Consider the following 15,400-nt stretch of genomic DNA (forward strand, 5'->3'; position numbering starts at 1 on the left):
TTTAATCTTTAATGAAAAAAGTACTTAAATCGGTTAAGTTTTGGAGAAGGAATCAGGGGACAACGAATCGTTGATTTTCTGGATTTTCTGCAGTTGTCTCTATCGCGTTCTGCGGTATAGGCTTGAGGTAAGGGAGACAGCTATAGATATTACACGTACTTTTTTTTCATTTCTCTAGCCGCTGTTGTATCCTCTTAATATGTCAATCGATCGGTGATTCTATAAATATATGATAAGAAAATGTGTTCCATAAGCCCCCTGAGCCCGTAACAACACAATTACTTGTTATGATGACGAAGTTAGAAAACTAAGCTAGAGTATTGAACATTGATCATTACATTGTAGAAAATGCGTTTTTGTATCTACGTGGTTACTGTGGTTTTGTTCGAATTCTTTATAACACACTTTTCTGTAGCGATGATAACTCACTTAAATAGAGAAACAAATACGACAAATTTACTATAATATTATAATATAATAGCTATATTTCATATAATTTTTTTAGTAAATTCATTTATATGTTGTATGAAGAACACAAATATGATAATTATTAATATTTTAATGAGGTGTCGAATACATAAATTTATTATAATATCTGTTTTATCCAGTTTTTAATAGTATAATTTAAAGAAAGGTCACACATTTGTGAATGTACAGTTTTGAAACATCGTACAATATTTTTTTTTTCAGAAAAAAACTGTGACACCCGTGTGGAAATTAATATGCGGAACTTTCAATATTTCCATGTTCGTGGCTGCAAACATCGCTCCTTTAGTAAGTATTTGTACCACTAGATGACAGATATAGTTGTTATAGGAAAGATAACTTTTTTCTATAGAAAATATCATGATGTTTTACATTACATACATATAAGGTATTATTGACATCCAACAAAATAATAAATAGGATATATATGACGCAATATGACGTAACAGGAAATAAAATATATGCTGTTAAGTACGGTTCTTCATGGGCTGAAATTAAGAGGTTTCAGATTCTTATAATGGATTACATTGCAGCAGAGGTTTACTCTGAACCAACTATACTGGGTACTGGAACACGTTACTACCTAACATTAAAAGTTCTTTCATACCAAATTATAATATAATATGCACACTGCTCAGTGCTCACAGATGGAGAATGCGCTGAGAAACCAATAATAATTATAAAGTATGTAGGAATTCTTATCATCCATACTCATATTATTATTTATTAATAATGCAAACGTGTTGATGTCCGTTACCTCTTCACGCTTTTACTATTTAACCGTTTTGATGAAATCTGGTATGGAGATAGTTTGATGGAAAAGATAAAAGGAAGAACTGTAGATTCCGGAATATGAATGACTGCGGATAGATAAATTATGGCGCAACGAAGTTGCGGGTAACATCTAGTATTATACTATTTCGCCTATGACAGTGTTTTTCAATCTGTGGGTTCGGGACCCTCCTAGGGGTCGCGAAGCCTTACTCAGGGGGTCGCCGCCAAAAAGAAAAAGCTGACGTATACTAGATAAATATATTATACCAAACTAGAAAAAGAATCATTACCTAGCTTAGGTTAAAAAAAAGCCTTTTAATAAAATTATTTATTTGGATTTTAATGACAAGAGGGGGTCGCCAGTATATTTCAATCTGTACAGGGGTCGCGAAATCAAAAAGATTGAAAAACAGTGGCCTATGAGATAACGCTTTGTAATAAGGAATGAAGACGTGAGCGAATGAACACGATAACTAACAGTAAAAAAATGACGTTTTTTGCTTAAATGGAGGCTTTAAGGTCGAAAAAATGATTTGAAATTAAAAAACTGTACATATGTGTAGCCAGATAATATTAGCCAGGTGAAGAAGCAGAAAAGTGACAAGGTTTTGTTCAAATAATAAGAAAAAAATGAGTAAATGTCCGTATGTTCCAAAATGTTAGTTTTCGTGAATATTAGGTTAGTATCGTTTGGATAAAAGTGTTGATAACGTTGTGTAGATAATATGCGGAAGCTACGAGAGAATGCTGGCGGCGGACGAGGTGCGAGGTCACGCGCACTCCCCCACCAGGGCTCTGCGGTGCATCCATCCCTCCTACTACTACCACGTATGTACCATCGAAGAAATTGATTCACAGACAGTTGACGGACCTACAACAATTGGTTGGTTTATGTCAATTCAATATTAGTCGCGAATCGCGATCTGTCGTTTGACATAACGCGACCAAGTTACGTTGGTTCGCAGTCTGCCTACTAATCAACTTCTCTGATAGTAAGTTAAGTACAAGCAAATTAAGTACGGGAGTAATGTATAGCTTTGTCCACACTGTGCCTTTTTCTGTTCGTAAGGGCATGCGTTATAGCGCAGTCAACAGCGAACGTGAGGCATGCCCACGACGCATGCCCTCTGAACGTATCCAAAACCTTCGCTTTGTTCCTTTTTTTCTGGAATTTCTTATGACCAAATAAGCCGCACATATTCCACCCAGTAAAATGTTCTCGTCGCACATGTTACAATAAGCTGACAGACGCTGTAACTGAACAAAAATGACAATGTTGGCGTTGCGGTCGTTGACGCATTCAATTTAATGTGCCAAAACGAAAGTTGAATGAAAAAAGATGACGGAGATTGAAGATGAAAGTACGTAGTGTGGACACAGCTATACTACTCTATTCTACCGTGTATGTTGTTCTTGAACGAAACTGGGTTTAAATCAACGTTACTATTATCTACGTCTCTGTTATACATTCTAGAAACTATAGAGGTGACATGATGTTTAATCTAGGACTAACTTAATTTCGGATCTGCACACGTCGCGCGTGGGTCTTATGGGATTACTTGACCTCGGATTTTCAATTTCAATCTATTTGTCACACACATAGAGGTCCTGCGTGGCAGAGGTGAAATTACTTCAAGACTCAATTTCACCAATGACTGTTACAGTTAATGCTCGATTTAGTATCACGTTACCTCTTTCGTTTTTCGTATGAATGAAAGAGAAGACATGACATTTAACAAGCTGTTAACACTAACAGACGTTGCTAAAATTGGGCCTTAGAGTCTGTAAAGCTTACTTTAACAAGTTAAAATAAACCATGAATTCAATATCATATTGTGATTACATGATAATCGATTCATGAGAGTTCGTTCCTCATATGAAACTGACAAACCTAGCGTAAGTAGGTCTAACGACCGCACACAAAGACATTTTATGATTACTTAAGGAGTTACTAAGTGAAGGTTGTAACTAGGTTGTAACATAAAGTCCATAGATTTTCTGCTAAAGTCTTCATTAAATAACTACTTAAGTAAGTAATCATTGAATATATCTGGGAGCGACCAAAGGTGGCCGTAACTTTCTTGGCCGTTGCACACACTTACAATTTATTGGCTATGCAATGTATCATATTCATAGCATGTATGCAACATGCATGTTGCCTCCATTCGATCTATTGAAATTTTGAGTTCTTGATTAATGCATAGGTTAAAAAAATTGCATAAAAATTCGCAATCGCAAATTGGCCACATATAACTTAGTTATGTAACGATATTTTTAGTGCCTAATCGAGATTGTTAAACTTAAATAACAGTAAACGCTGAACGCTTGCTCAATAGCATATTTTTTGCTTGATGACTTGTCAAAAACTTTCTACAGCGCACTTAGCAGATGGGCTGTGACAGTCGAAGTGTGATTCAACATAGTTGATTGACCTTATACTACTTCCAATTTCTTACGCTTTAAGCCTTATCTAGCTTTGAAATAAGATTTAATGCACTTTAGCAATGCTATAATGTTTTTAAATACTAACGGATTCTCTGAGCGATCACCTCAAAGACTCGTGCACCGTAATAGGACTTATTACTGCAACGTTTTCACGCTAGAGGCAGCACCAGCATATTATACAGTAAGCAAACATTTTTGTTCGAAGTTTGACAATATTTCTGACAATATTCTGAGTTCTGACGGGTGTAACATGTCGGATGTTGGTCGGATTTACTGTACGTGCTAATAGCGCCCTGCTCCGACATGTAATGATATTACCTATTAATATGAGACACTAATAACCGCGTACTGATTGAGCGAGCAGCCTCGCGAGGCTGCCTTGTGAGGCAAATTCTCGATCGGTTAAGACGTGCCTCGCCCGAGCGTGCCGCGGCCCGAGCCTCGCGAGGCTGCTCGCTTGGTCAGTACGCCGCGCGGCTAATGAAGTGTCGTGTTCAGGTGGGCGCGGGGGCGCTGTGCGGCGCGCTGTGGGTGTGGGGTGTGGGGGGCGCGGGGCGGCTGCTGCTGCTGGCGGCGTTGGCGGCGGCGCACGCGGTGCCGGCGCTCATGCACCCCGCGCTGCTCACCACCCGCGACACGCTCGACCGCGACCCCTACCGCCTGCCCTACAACGCCACCGCCGACGCCGACGAGGAACTCCTATACGTCATGTAAGCAGGAAGTTAAACCTATCGCTATATTGTTAGTTGTTATCGCTGTGGAAACACTGGAGTTACGAAATCATAAGGGTGACATTTCCCGTATAAAAATTACACAAAGCTGTAATCACTTTGTGTAGATGTGTATGGGTTATGTATAAGGATCAACCCACTTGGCACTTGGTGAAGAGACTTATTCGTCTCTGCATAAAGTGATTATAGCTTTATGTAATTTTTATACGGGAAATGTCGCCCTTATTTCTTCACTCCAGTATTTCTACAGCAATGACAATAATAATTAACAATACCGATCGGTACGCGATTATTTTGCATCAGCGTGAGTTATCGTAACTCTTAAGATATTAGATAGTTAATAGAATCGGGCGTTTCTTTGTGGAAATCCATAGCTTAAAATTTAGTTTGTTATTTTTTTTAGCAATATTCCGCGAAATAAACCTCAACCTTTAAGTGAATGGGTGAGTGTACGCTTAGGCATGTGGACTCTACGAACAACGTCCGTCAAGTGTTCGTAGAGTCCACATCCTGAGGATGCTCCGGTGTTGGGGCGAAACGCGCGTCGAGGTTTTCAACCTGCATGGTGGTGAGGAGCCTTGCACGGATTTGCCAACATTATTGCTTGTATAACAAACTAAATTTTATGTAAGTATATTAGAATTCTAACATACATGTATAAAATTCTCGTGTGACAGTGTCTGTGCGCGAACTCCTCCAAAACGATTTTCAGGCCAGATTTTCCTCTGTGTTTAAACACCCAGAAAACAAAACTGGCTAGAATATACAAAAAAAATAAAACATAGGAACACAGCCCAAGCCTTGCTTTAATTCTTAATGAAAAAAGTACTTAAATCGGTTAAGTTTTGGAGAAGAAATCAGCGGACAACAAATCGAAGATTTTCTGTTTTATTAGAACTTTTGTCGTATTGTCTCTATCACGCTCTGCGGTGGTAGACTTGAGATTGGTGAGACAGTAATACATTTTTAAATACCTATTTTCAAGTTTTCTCGCCCCTGGTGTATCCTCTTAAGAGTGTGTGGCAGCTCAAGCCGGGTACGCGGGTTCGAATCCCGCCGACGGAACAAAAAGCTTTCAATGTTCAGCTGGGTCATGGATGTGTATTAAGTATGTGTATAATATAATAAAAATCTTAAATATATGTATAGTATAAAAGTATTAAATATATTTCCGTTATCTGGTCCCGTGGTAAGTACCTGAAGGACTTGAGTTACGGACACAAGTCCTTCAGGTACTTATCACGGGACCAGACTGACGTGGTGTGAAGCGTCCATAGATGTTATATTATAATTGTCTGTTTTCAGAGCGACGCTGCACACGCGGCGGCACATCATAATGCTGCTCGTCATCGTCATCACGCTGCTTATTTATGACAGATACGTAAGTTTAGCTACTGTCTCTTCTCAAATTGCGGAATTCTGTCTGTAGCGGTCATTGACTCCCTGTCAAACCGCGATTGATAATGAAGTGACAGATCACAGGTGTTTCTAGTCTGTATCATAAAGTTAATACATATACCTAGCGAATAGAGCAACAATCTCGAGCTGTCACACGGAACCGAAATTGGTTTACATCTGTGTGTAAAAATTTGAAAAAACCTAACACACCCCACTCCGGCACAGCGCTGCGGCGTTTCCAGACTGCAGCACGGTATTTGTGTGCGCCTAGACGCATGCAAATTATAATTGCATATTAAGTTTTAAATACGTAGTCCCCGAGTGCCACACAGGGCCGTATTTATATTTTTTATGAGTACATGCCACTTTAATTTTGTCGCCCCTATGTACGAACTGTGCCGCCATCCCAGAACGCTGCCGCCCCGCCCAGGAAGCCATAGGACCTATACTGCCTATACATAAATCTAGAGCTGGTGCCACACGTATTTTCTTATTGTAATGCAGAGTTCTGGTCTGGAGCGGGCGGCGCACTCACGCAGCGGGCGCATGCGCGTGCAGGCGGAGCAGGCGCTGGAGCTGCGCCGGCGCAACCAGGCGCTCGTGCACAACGTGCTGCCGCCGCACGTCGCCACACACTTCATGGGCGCGCGCCACCGACACCGACACCTCTACAGCCAGAGCTACGCCGAGGTCGGCGTGCTCTTCGCCTCCATGCCCAACTTCACGGGTGGGTATACATACGTACAACGTACTTATCATAGAGATATTATATCTGTGGTACTTATCGAAGAAATTGAAACCACCGTATCGGATTTGTATCATCGAGGAAACTGATTCCTAGGCAGTTGACGGATCTACGTCATTTGGTCGGCTTATGTCAATTTAATGTTAGCTGTGATCGGTCGGACCGGATGGGTTTAACTTATCGCAAACGAATTACTTAGGCCCGCCATCTGTCTAGAAATCAACTTCTCTGATAGACCATTCGAATTAGCCCGCCATCTGCCATGAATCAGCTTCTCTGATATTACATACGATATTTTCTAGAGGGAAGATGGTGGGTCGGATGGGGTAGAAAAAGGGTCCTTTTACGGGATAGTTCAATTGCACTTTCATGTCCTTATATATTTATATAAGGACGTGAAAGTGCAATTGAACTTAGAATAGAAAAATAGAAATTTGCAGAAATGCACTTACTTACTTAATAGTATCTAATAGCCAGTTTATTTTATTAGTACCTATTACCTTAGAATAATTATACTTAATTATTGTAATTTAGTTAAACTAGGTACCTATAATTTATATTTAAGTGTAAAAACTTAAGGAGCCGTTATTAAAAACGTATAATAAGCTTAATCAACAGTTTTGACTCTCTTTATCTTTTAACTTTCTTACAAGTTCGCCCTCACATTTATCTAAATCGACGGCCAGCAGGTAGCGGGCCCACTAATTGCTAATTTCCTGCCTTTTCTAATTCCGGTTCGCTTTATATTTACAGAGTTCTATTCGGAAGAAACGGTCAACAACCAAGGCCTAGAATGTTTACGATTTCTCAATGAAGTTATATCGGACTTCGATCTCGTGAGTATCTGCTTTCGTTTCGACCGCAATCCGCGTGCAGCCGAAGATATACGAGTGTTTGCGTTACGAATACATCTCGAGTAGGAGCGCGGCTTTTACGGCGTGTGAAGTCTAATTTTCGCAATGCAAATGTATTAACTGCTAAATAAACACGTCGTATATTTTTAGTTCGCCGAAGTGTACTTCGCTCGGTACCATTACTTTCCGCTCGCACGTGCGAGGAGCTTTACGACTGACAGTATATTCTCTTTGTTTACGTTTCACAGCTGCTGGAAGACGCTAAGTTCAGTAAAGACATCATAAAAATCAAAACCATCAGTTCCACGTACATGGCTGCGTCCGGCCTAAATCCCACTCGACAAATGCAGGTAATTACTCATCTATGATTAATACTTACAAAATATATTTATTAGTTATTATTATAAACTCCACGGGTATTTCTTTCCACTAAACTGAATATTGGACCAAAGTATACCTGCTTGCAACGATATAGTATTTTATTCCTATTACTGCGAACGACCTTTGCCTATAAATAACATTTTCGGTGTAAAATGCTAAGGCCTAGTCGTGAACTCGGAACAGCGGCGCCGGTGAATTAGGATGCTTTGTCTTTAGAAAGCAATTCAGACTGGAATTTGACATTGATTTGTGACCTTTTGTAAAATGTTAAAGAATATGTTAATAAATTAAACGAATCGATAAAAAAATATTTTATATCGCTTTTGTGTCTGACGACGTAACTATAATGAAACTACGCTTTCCGCATCCAACGTGATTGAAAATATTTTAGTAATTTTAAGAAAAAAATATTATTCATAGACTACATCACGCCCGCAAATCAGTTGCGCTGTTTCTTCTATAGCGCGGTAAACACAAATTTTTTCGCTACAAAAACTATCCTATGTCCCGTCTCTCAAAATATCCCCATACCAAATTCCATCTAAATCGGTTCAGCCGTTTAAACGTGACGAGTTAGCAGACAGCTCATAGATTGTATTTATAGTATAACTTATAAGTAAGGATTTTATATTCTGTAACCGCACTGCAGAAAGCTCTTGCATTAACGGCGGCGGTCGAAAATTTTTGACTCATTCGCAATGTGTACTTTGTCTAATAAATCTAATTCTTCGAAGATTATTCAAGAGATCGTCATGCCAAATTGACCGTATAAGATTTTATACGTGGGAGAGCCATGCTTCGGCACGAATGGGCCGGCTAGACCGGAGGAGTACCACGGGCTCACAGAAAACCGGCGTGAAACAGCGCTTGCGCTGTGTTTCGCCGGGTGAGTGAGTTTACCGGAAGCCCAATCCCCTACCCTTTTCCCTTCCCTACCCTCCCCTACCCTCCCCTACCCTCCCCTATTACCCTATTCCCTCTTAAAAGGCCGGCAACGCACCTGCAGCTCTTCTGAGCTGCGAGTGTCCGTGGGTGACGGAAGTTGCTTTCCATCATGTGTTCCGCTTGCTCGTTTGCCGCCTTATTTCATAAAAAAAATTAAGAATATATTATACTTCCAGCCATCGGACGGCACGCTGGTGCGGTGGGCGCACCTGGCGCGGCTGGTGGAGTTCGCGCTGGAGCTGCAGCGCGTTCTGGCGGCGATCAACGAGCAGTCGTTCAACCACTTCGTGCTGCGCATGGGCGTCAACCACGGGCCCATCACCGCCGGCGTGATCGGCGCCATGAAGCCGCACTACGACATATGGGGCAACACCGTCAACGTCGCCTCGCGCATGGAGAGCACTGGCAAGGCGGGATGCATACAGGTACATTGACGGGGACAGACTTAAATATACACCCCCTTACTAATAAATGCTGTATAAGCTTTGAATAGTTATACAGTGTTTTGTCTTCTTCAATCCAATTAAAAATGTCACTTGTGTGACAGGAACAAAACACTGTATAACTATTCGAAGCTTATACAACGTTTATTAGTAAGGGGGACAGAGTGTAACCGTCATACTCAGAGACATTTAATTATGATTAACCTTCAATTTAATGAAGAGTTTGACAGATAATGTATGTATAAATTAAGTCAAAACTTTGAATTACTTACATTTAAGTAATTAATGTTCCACTCTGAGCGTGACAGTAAGTGGGCCCCTAACTGATCAATTTTATTGTGCATTAACATTGGACTTGAACAAATTATTTGACAATAAGATTGAAAGAGGCGCACGTTCAAAATCAACCCTAGACGGTCAATAATATTGCACAATACAATAATTAATTGATCGTCTAGAGGCCCGCTTACAAAATATAGCGCTACGAGTAATACTTCAGGTTATGTAGTGTGTACTCCTTATAGAGAGTTCACTGTAAAAGTAGCAACGATAAAAAAAAAAGTGATTGTATGAGCAAGCGCCCCAGCGTCACGAGTTTCCCCATACAAAAGTAAAAAAAGTTACTATTTCAGAGCTACTACTTTCACAGCGAATTCTGTATACTTAAGTACTGTATAGGGGACCCATTCGCACTCTAAAGTATTATCACTTAGTTTCGTTACACCCTGTATAGATGCAACATTCATAATGTTTAGTCAAAATATGTCAGTGCTGATTGCTGATAGAGCCTAGACATACTCGTAGAGGGAAAAAATAGAGCATTGAAATTTTTTGTTTTTTTGAACGCGCTAATCTCAGGAACTACTGGTCCGATTTGAAATATTTTACTGTACGATAGCCCATTGATCGAGGAAGGCTATAGGCTATATTTTATCACGCTAAGACTAATAGGAGCGAAGAAATAGAGGAAAATGTGGAAAAAACGGGGGAAATTATATGAAAGGGCTTATTTGAACTCGCTAATGTCAGGAACTACTGGTCCGATTTGAAAAATTCTTTCAGTGCTAGATAGCCCATTGATTGAGAAAGGCTATAGGCTATATTTTATCTCGCTAAGACTAATAGGAGCTAAGAAATAGAGGAAAATGTGGAAAATACGTGGGAAATTATATGAAAGGGCTTATTTGAATGCGCTAATCTCAGGAACTACTGGTCCGATTTCAAAAATTTTTTCAGTGTTAGATAGCCCATTTCTCGAGGAAGGCTATATTTTATCACGCTAAGACTAATAAAAGCAAAGAAATAGAGGAAAATGTGGAAAAAAACGGAGGGAAATTATTTGAAATTGCTTATTATCTTAAGAACTACTGGAGCAATTTTTATGTTATTTGGCAAACATGAAGAATAGACCACGTGAAGGGACAAAGGCTATTTTTGCGGAAAAATTAACGGTTGCGTGAAATTCCTAAATTACGCAAGTAAAGCCGCGCGGAACATCTACATATAATAAAATCGTAGGAAAGTCAATTCTGTACATTGAATATTTTTGTACAATAAATAATACTTGGGATGTGATCTACTATGCTAACGCGGACGAAGTCGCGGGCTACAGCTAGTATGATCATAACTCATTACGCTCCCCATCTTCGTTTGGATGGTCTTGACTCTTGCTGCATACCTCCAGCTACTTCTTTTTACATTTATAAAATGTGTCAAGATAGCAGACAGATAGCAGTAGGCAAACAATAAGGATTTGTAAAATTTTGTTTTATGTATTTTAATTAGCTTTTGACTATTTAATCAGGTGTGTTTTGTTTGTGTACAATCTCAGTAAATAACATTTCATGAATGTAATCATTTATCAATATTATGAGCATACTATGTAAATAATTAAATTATTGTGTAAGCTAGGTTAGACAATATTTTAAATTTCATAAGAACATTACTTAGAAAAAGTTGGTACGGATAACTGAGTAACGAATATTTATTTGCAATTCGCACTTAAGGTGGCTTTCCGATCTTTGCGGCAGATCTTTTGCGATCTCACCACTTTACTCGGTAGGTGTAAAAAGACATTAGTGTGGAACTGCTCTTGAAGCGCCCTTCACATACTCTGCGGCCCGGTGCTGGCACTTTATCATGTGTGGCCCTTGGCCAGTAAAGTGTGACGACCGCTGATCAGACTATATAGGTTTCATTTTCTACCGACATTAGTCTGGTGCAGTGCCGTAAATAGCCTTTCTTGCGCCCTGTGCGAGCTTATATAACTGCACCTTTGTTTTTTAACCAACTTCCAAAAAGGAGAAGGTTATATGTTCGGCTGCGGATATTTTTTTTCTACATTGGCAAACATCTCTGGGGCGCAGCGAAGTAAGTACTTTATCGGAAGCAATTCAAAAAAATAATAGTTGCCTATTGGCTATTCTTGCGCCCCCCAGAGTCTACGCCCTGCGCCTGGGCATCGGTGGCACCGCCCTATTTACGGCACTGGTCTGGTGACCGATGCCGCGATCTGCTTTGTAGTTGCTCAGAACAAAATGAAACCTATAGCCTAGGCCTAGAGTGGCATTTTATTTGATTTTTGTCGGTCGCCGTCGCTCGAGGCAAAGATCAGAAAGCCACCTTTACAGTGATTTATTACTATTGAGTAAATCTGCTCATATGTTCGATAGGCATATTGCATTGTGATTACTTAGAAAGAAATAGCTATTTGTGGTCTTTTGTAAGAGAGCCATGTGCGTCACCGCCTGAGAATGTAGCGCGTCTAATTAATTAATGTTTTACGTGTAATTAGATGGTAATTGGTTTTAATAAGTTACGACAAGTAGAAATGTTACTTTTCTTTTTCCTTAATATATTATTTACTTTAACTTTTGTTCTCTATAAAATATTCCACTGAGAATGCATTCGAAAATTTTGATAACAACAAACATCGGTGTTGATGTACTTTGAGATCAAAATGTATAGAAAACGTAACGCGTCGCTATGTGACATAGGCGTTTGCGATGTCAAACACCATAATATTGTTTTGATTTCTGCCGCTGCTGTCTAAATCAATGATATTCTATGTTACTAACGTAACTAGATTGGAAGTTTACGGTAGCAACGCGTTGCCACTTCGAAGATGCCTGCAGGCATATCTCACATACATAATGACATAACGAATATATGACTTGACATTGTCTTTTGAACAAAAAAGTGGTTACGCATTTCTGAGAATCTTTTGTAAGACATTGCTACTCTAGTATTTTAGAAACTCATTGGTCTAAATAGTTAATTGAATGCAAGTTATCCAGGTTAGTAACCAGGTTCCACAAGTGAAGGCGTTTGCGATGCCTTGTGTCAAATCCCATAATATCGTTTTGATTTCTGCTGCTGCTGTCTAAATAACTATTTAGACGGCAGCAGCATAAATCAAAACGATATTATGGGATTTGACTGACTGATGGTCACTGGATGATTTGCATTCAATTAACTAATTGAATGCAAGTTATCCAGTGACCAGGTTCAAAAAGTGAAAACGAAGGGTGAATACTGACCTTTTATTAGGATGCTTTCAAGTGTCAAATCCCGTAGATTTTTAATTTTTATAATCAATTTCAAAACTCATGCTGTACCTAGATTCTGGAGCTTTGGTTCTGTACTTCTGTAGATTGTGTGTGAAGAAGCCTCAAAATTTTACGAATCTTACCTTTGTTTAGGTGACAGAGGAGACGTGTCACATCTTGGAGCAGTTCGGGTACTACTTCGAGCAGCGCGGGCTGGTGGCGGTGAAGGGCAAGGGCCAGCTGATGACGTACTACCTGCAGGGCCGCCACGACGACGGCGCGCCGCACTTCGCCGACACGGGATCGGTTAGTTCTTGATTCTTTTCTATTTTTTTATTTTTTATGTTTTCTACTAGTAGAGCCGGCTCATTTTGTTTTGTATTATACGTGATATTATAAGTACCGTGTACTTATTAAATACTGTCTAATATAATATAATATAAAATTCTCATGTCACAGTGCTTGTGCGCGAACTCCTCCAAAACGGCTCAACTGATTTTAATGAAATGTTGTATGTAGTACATTCGTTAGGCCTAAGAACAGGTTATAATTATTATCAACTTTTTATGTTGATACTAGAAATAATTTATATGGCAAAACAACGTTTGCCGGGTCAGCTAGTATTATGTAATATTTTATACTGACCGTCAAAAGCTGTAAATCAATATACAGAATATCTTAACAATGCTCTCGGCACCTATTCATCAGGCTGTTTTATGCGTGTCATAATAATTATAGATATATTGTTTACATAATTGATGCTAAATGCTAATATTAGGTATAAATGTCACAGCAGACAATCTGATAGATTATCTATCTGTTTGTTGCGTCTTGACGCCTGAGCCAATGAACCAAGTTTAGCGGATGTAAAGAAACACTTGTATTCTCCGAGACAAGATAATTTTGTGAACCGGAAATTTTTTCGATTTTCGCGCGTAGACGAATTTCTACATCGATTAATAAGTCTCATATGAGTGTTTTGTTACTTTTAAATACCGACGTAATTGATGTTAAGTACCGCTCATTATATTATTAAGTAGTGAGCTAGCGTTGCTCGGCGAAGCGTTTGATTGCGTTACCTTGCTTAGTTTTATTAATGTCGTACATGTAACAATTGGTAAGTATTTAATGTTTGTCTTTAAAAAAGTAAAGACATTTTCGATTAAGAAAATTAATAAAAATAAGCAAAAATTGGGAAGAAGTAATTTTCAATAATTATATTTTGATGCTAAGTTAGATCTAATGAATAAGTTACGGCATTTTACGGCATTCGATTTAGGAAGAAAATATGAAGAAAGGAGAATAAAATGGGTGAAGAGAAGAAAGAATAGTAGTGGCCGGGACAGTCTACCCGGACAGGCCGACATGCCGCCGTCGCCCTGGCGGGCAGCCCGTCCCGGTGCTACTACCACCTGCTATATCAACATCAATGCTTATTGAGCGTCTTGAGAAAAGGACTTTATTTTATATACATCTATTGAGGAACATTGTTTTGCCGATTGCATATATTAATGCCACTCTCCTTAAATACTGAATGCGAACTGCGAAGCTCGACAGCTTGTGATGTGATCAGTCAATTATCGACATAATTGACTGATCACATCACAAGCTGTGCAAGCTGGACGTCGATCACGGGCGATCATAAATGAATATTACGGCACTCTCTTGAATGAGGGTATTTGAAATTCCTTAGGGTCTTTCGTATCAAACTGCTGTCATATGTCACAATATAGCTGTCATGTGTTACGATATAATACCTATTTGACACGTCACACGATAGACCCTAAGGCTGCATAGCGGCACCTGGTGGCAAGTAGAATTTCAAACTTCAAACCTTCAAAACCCGACCATTGGACAATTGGACCATCGTAGGCCAATATGGTAAAGCCGCATGTCACCGATAGATGTTTCCTTCGCAATGAAAGTTGTTTCTTAATCTAAATAGTTTGAGGATCCTTGTTAAAATCTTCCAGACTAAAATAACTCTACTTAGTCTTAAGTTACACGTCTCTCTGGCATCACTTCAATCCATCAGTGATCAGTCTGATCAAGACTGACGGGAGAATGATCGTGTAACCGTTTGGTTGACGGGCTGAGAACTTTTTTATTGAGTATGTACTTTTCAGCCATCATTATGGTGTCATAGTCTCAGAGTTCAGACTGATGGACTGAACTGATGCCAGACTGACCGTGTAACCGTAGTCTATATTGGAAATAGAAATGGATTAGTTAAATGATACTGAGATATTTGTTTCAGAACGACGTCAATATCGACATGGCACCTGGCGAGCAGGCTCTAGGGACGACTGGCGACGCACCGGCGGCGGATGCGTCGCATCCACTGCTACCTTAGTATTAACCCTTGTAGACTATGTACTTAGTTGATTTATTTACCCAATACTTTATTTTTAAACCAAATTAAAAAAAGAGGTGTGTGAATGCAATCCTAAGTGTTTGTTTTTAAAATAATTAAAAAAAAGCTGTAAAGAGAAAATTAGAGTACTATACAAAGCGTATTAATAATAATTATTTTACTTATTCAATCCACTCCGTTTCTTCGTACTTAAAATATATTTAAAAATAGTATTCTCGTGAAATGTCAAATAAACGTATAATAGCGTTGGATTTGTTTGATAGGAACTTAATTTAA

At 39.3% G+C, this 15,400-nt stretch overlaps 1 protein-coding gene across 2 annotated transcripts in view; it reads left to right on the plus strand.

Annotated features, from left to right (window-relative positions):
• The window catches only part of LOC121729059 (adenylate cyclase type 3), a 37,326-nt gene extending 22,159 nt beyond the window's left edge, over positions 1–15,167 (plus strand). For both annotated transcript variants that reach the window (XM_042117450.1, XM_042117457.1), the window contains exons 12-21: positions 691–774; positions 1,981–2,088; positions 4,204–4,415; positions 5,742–5,817; positions 6,339–6,561; positions 7,333–7,415; positions 7,682–7,783; positions 8,936–9,184; positions 12,904–13,056; positions 15,008–15,167. In XM_042117450.1, the coding sequence (XP_041973384.1) occupies positions 691–774; positions 1,981–2,088; positions 4,204–4,415; positions 5,742–5,817; positions 6,339–6,561; positions 7,333–7,415; positions 7,682–7,783; positions 8,936–9,184; positions 12,904–13,056; positions 15,008–15,103 (1,386 nt within the window). In that variant the 3' untranslated portion in view covers positions 15,104–15,167. The remainder of the gene's footprint in view (positions 1–690; positions 775–1,980; positions 2,089–4,203; positions 4,416–5,741; positions 5,818–6,338; positions 6,562–7,332; positions 7,416–7,681; positions 7,784–8,935; positions 9,185–12,903; positions 13,057–15,007) is intronic.
• The last annotated feature ends 233 nt before the right edge of the window (positions 15,168–15,400 follow it).

The sequence above is a fragment of the Aricia agestis genome, chromosome 1, assembly GCF_905147365.1.
Source record: "Aricia agestis chromosome 1, ilAriAges1.1, whole genome shotgun sequence".
In the NCBI taxonomy this organism is placed as follows: domain Eukaryota; kingdom Metazoa; phylum Arthropoda; class Insecta; order Lepidoptera; family Lycaenidae; genus Aricia; species Aricia agestis.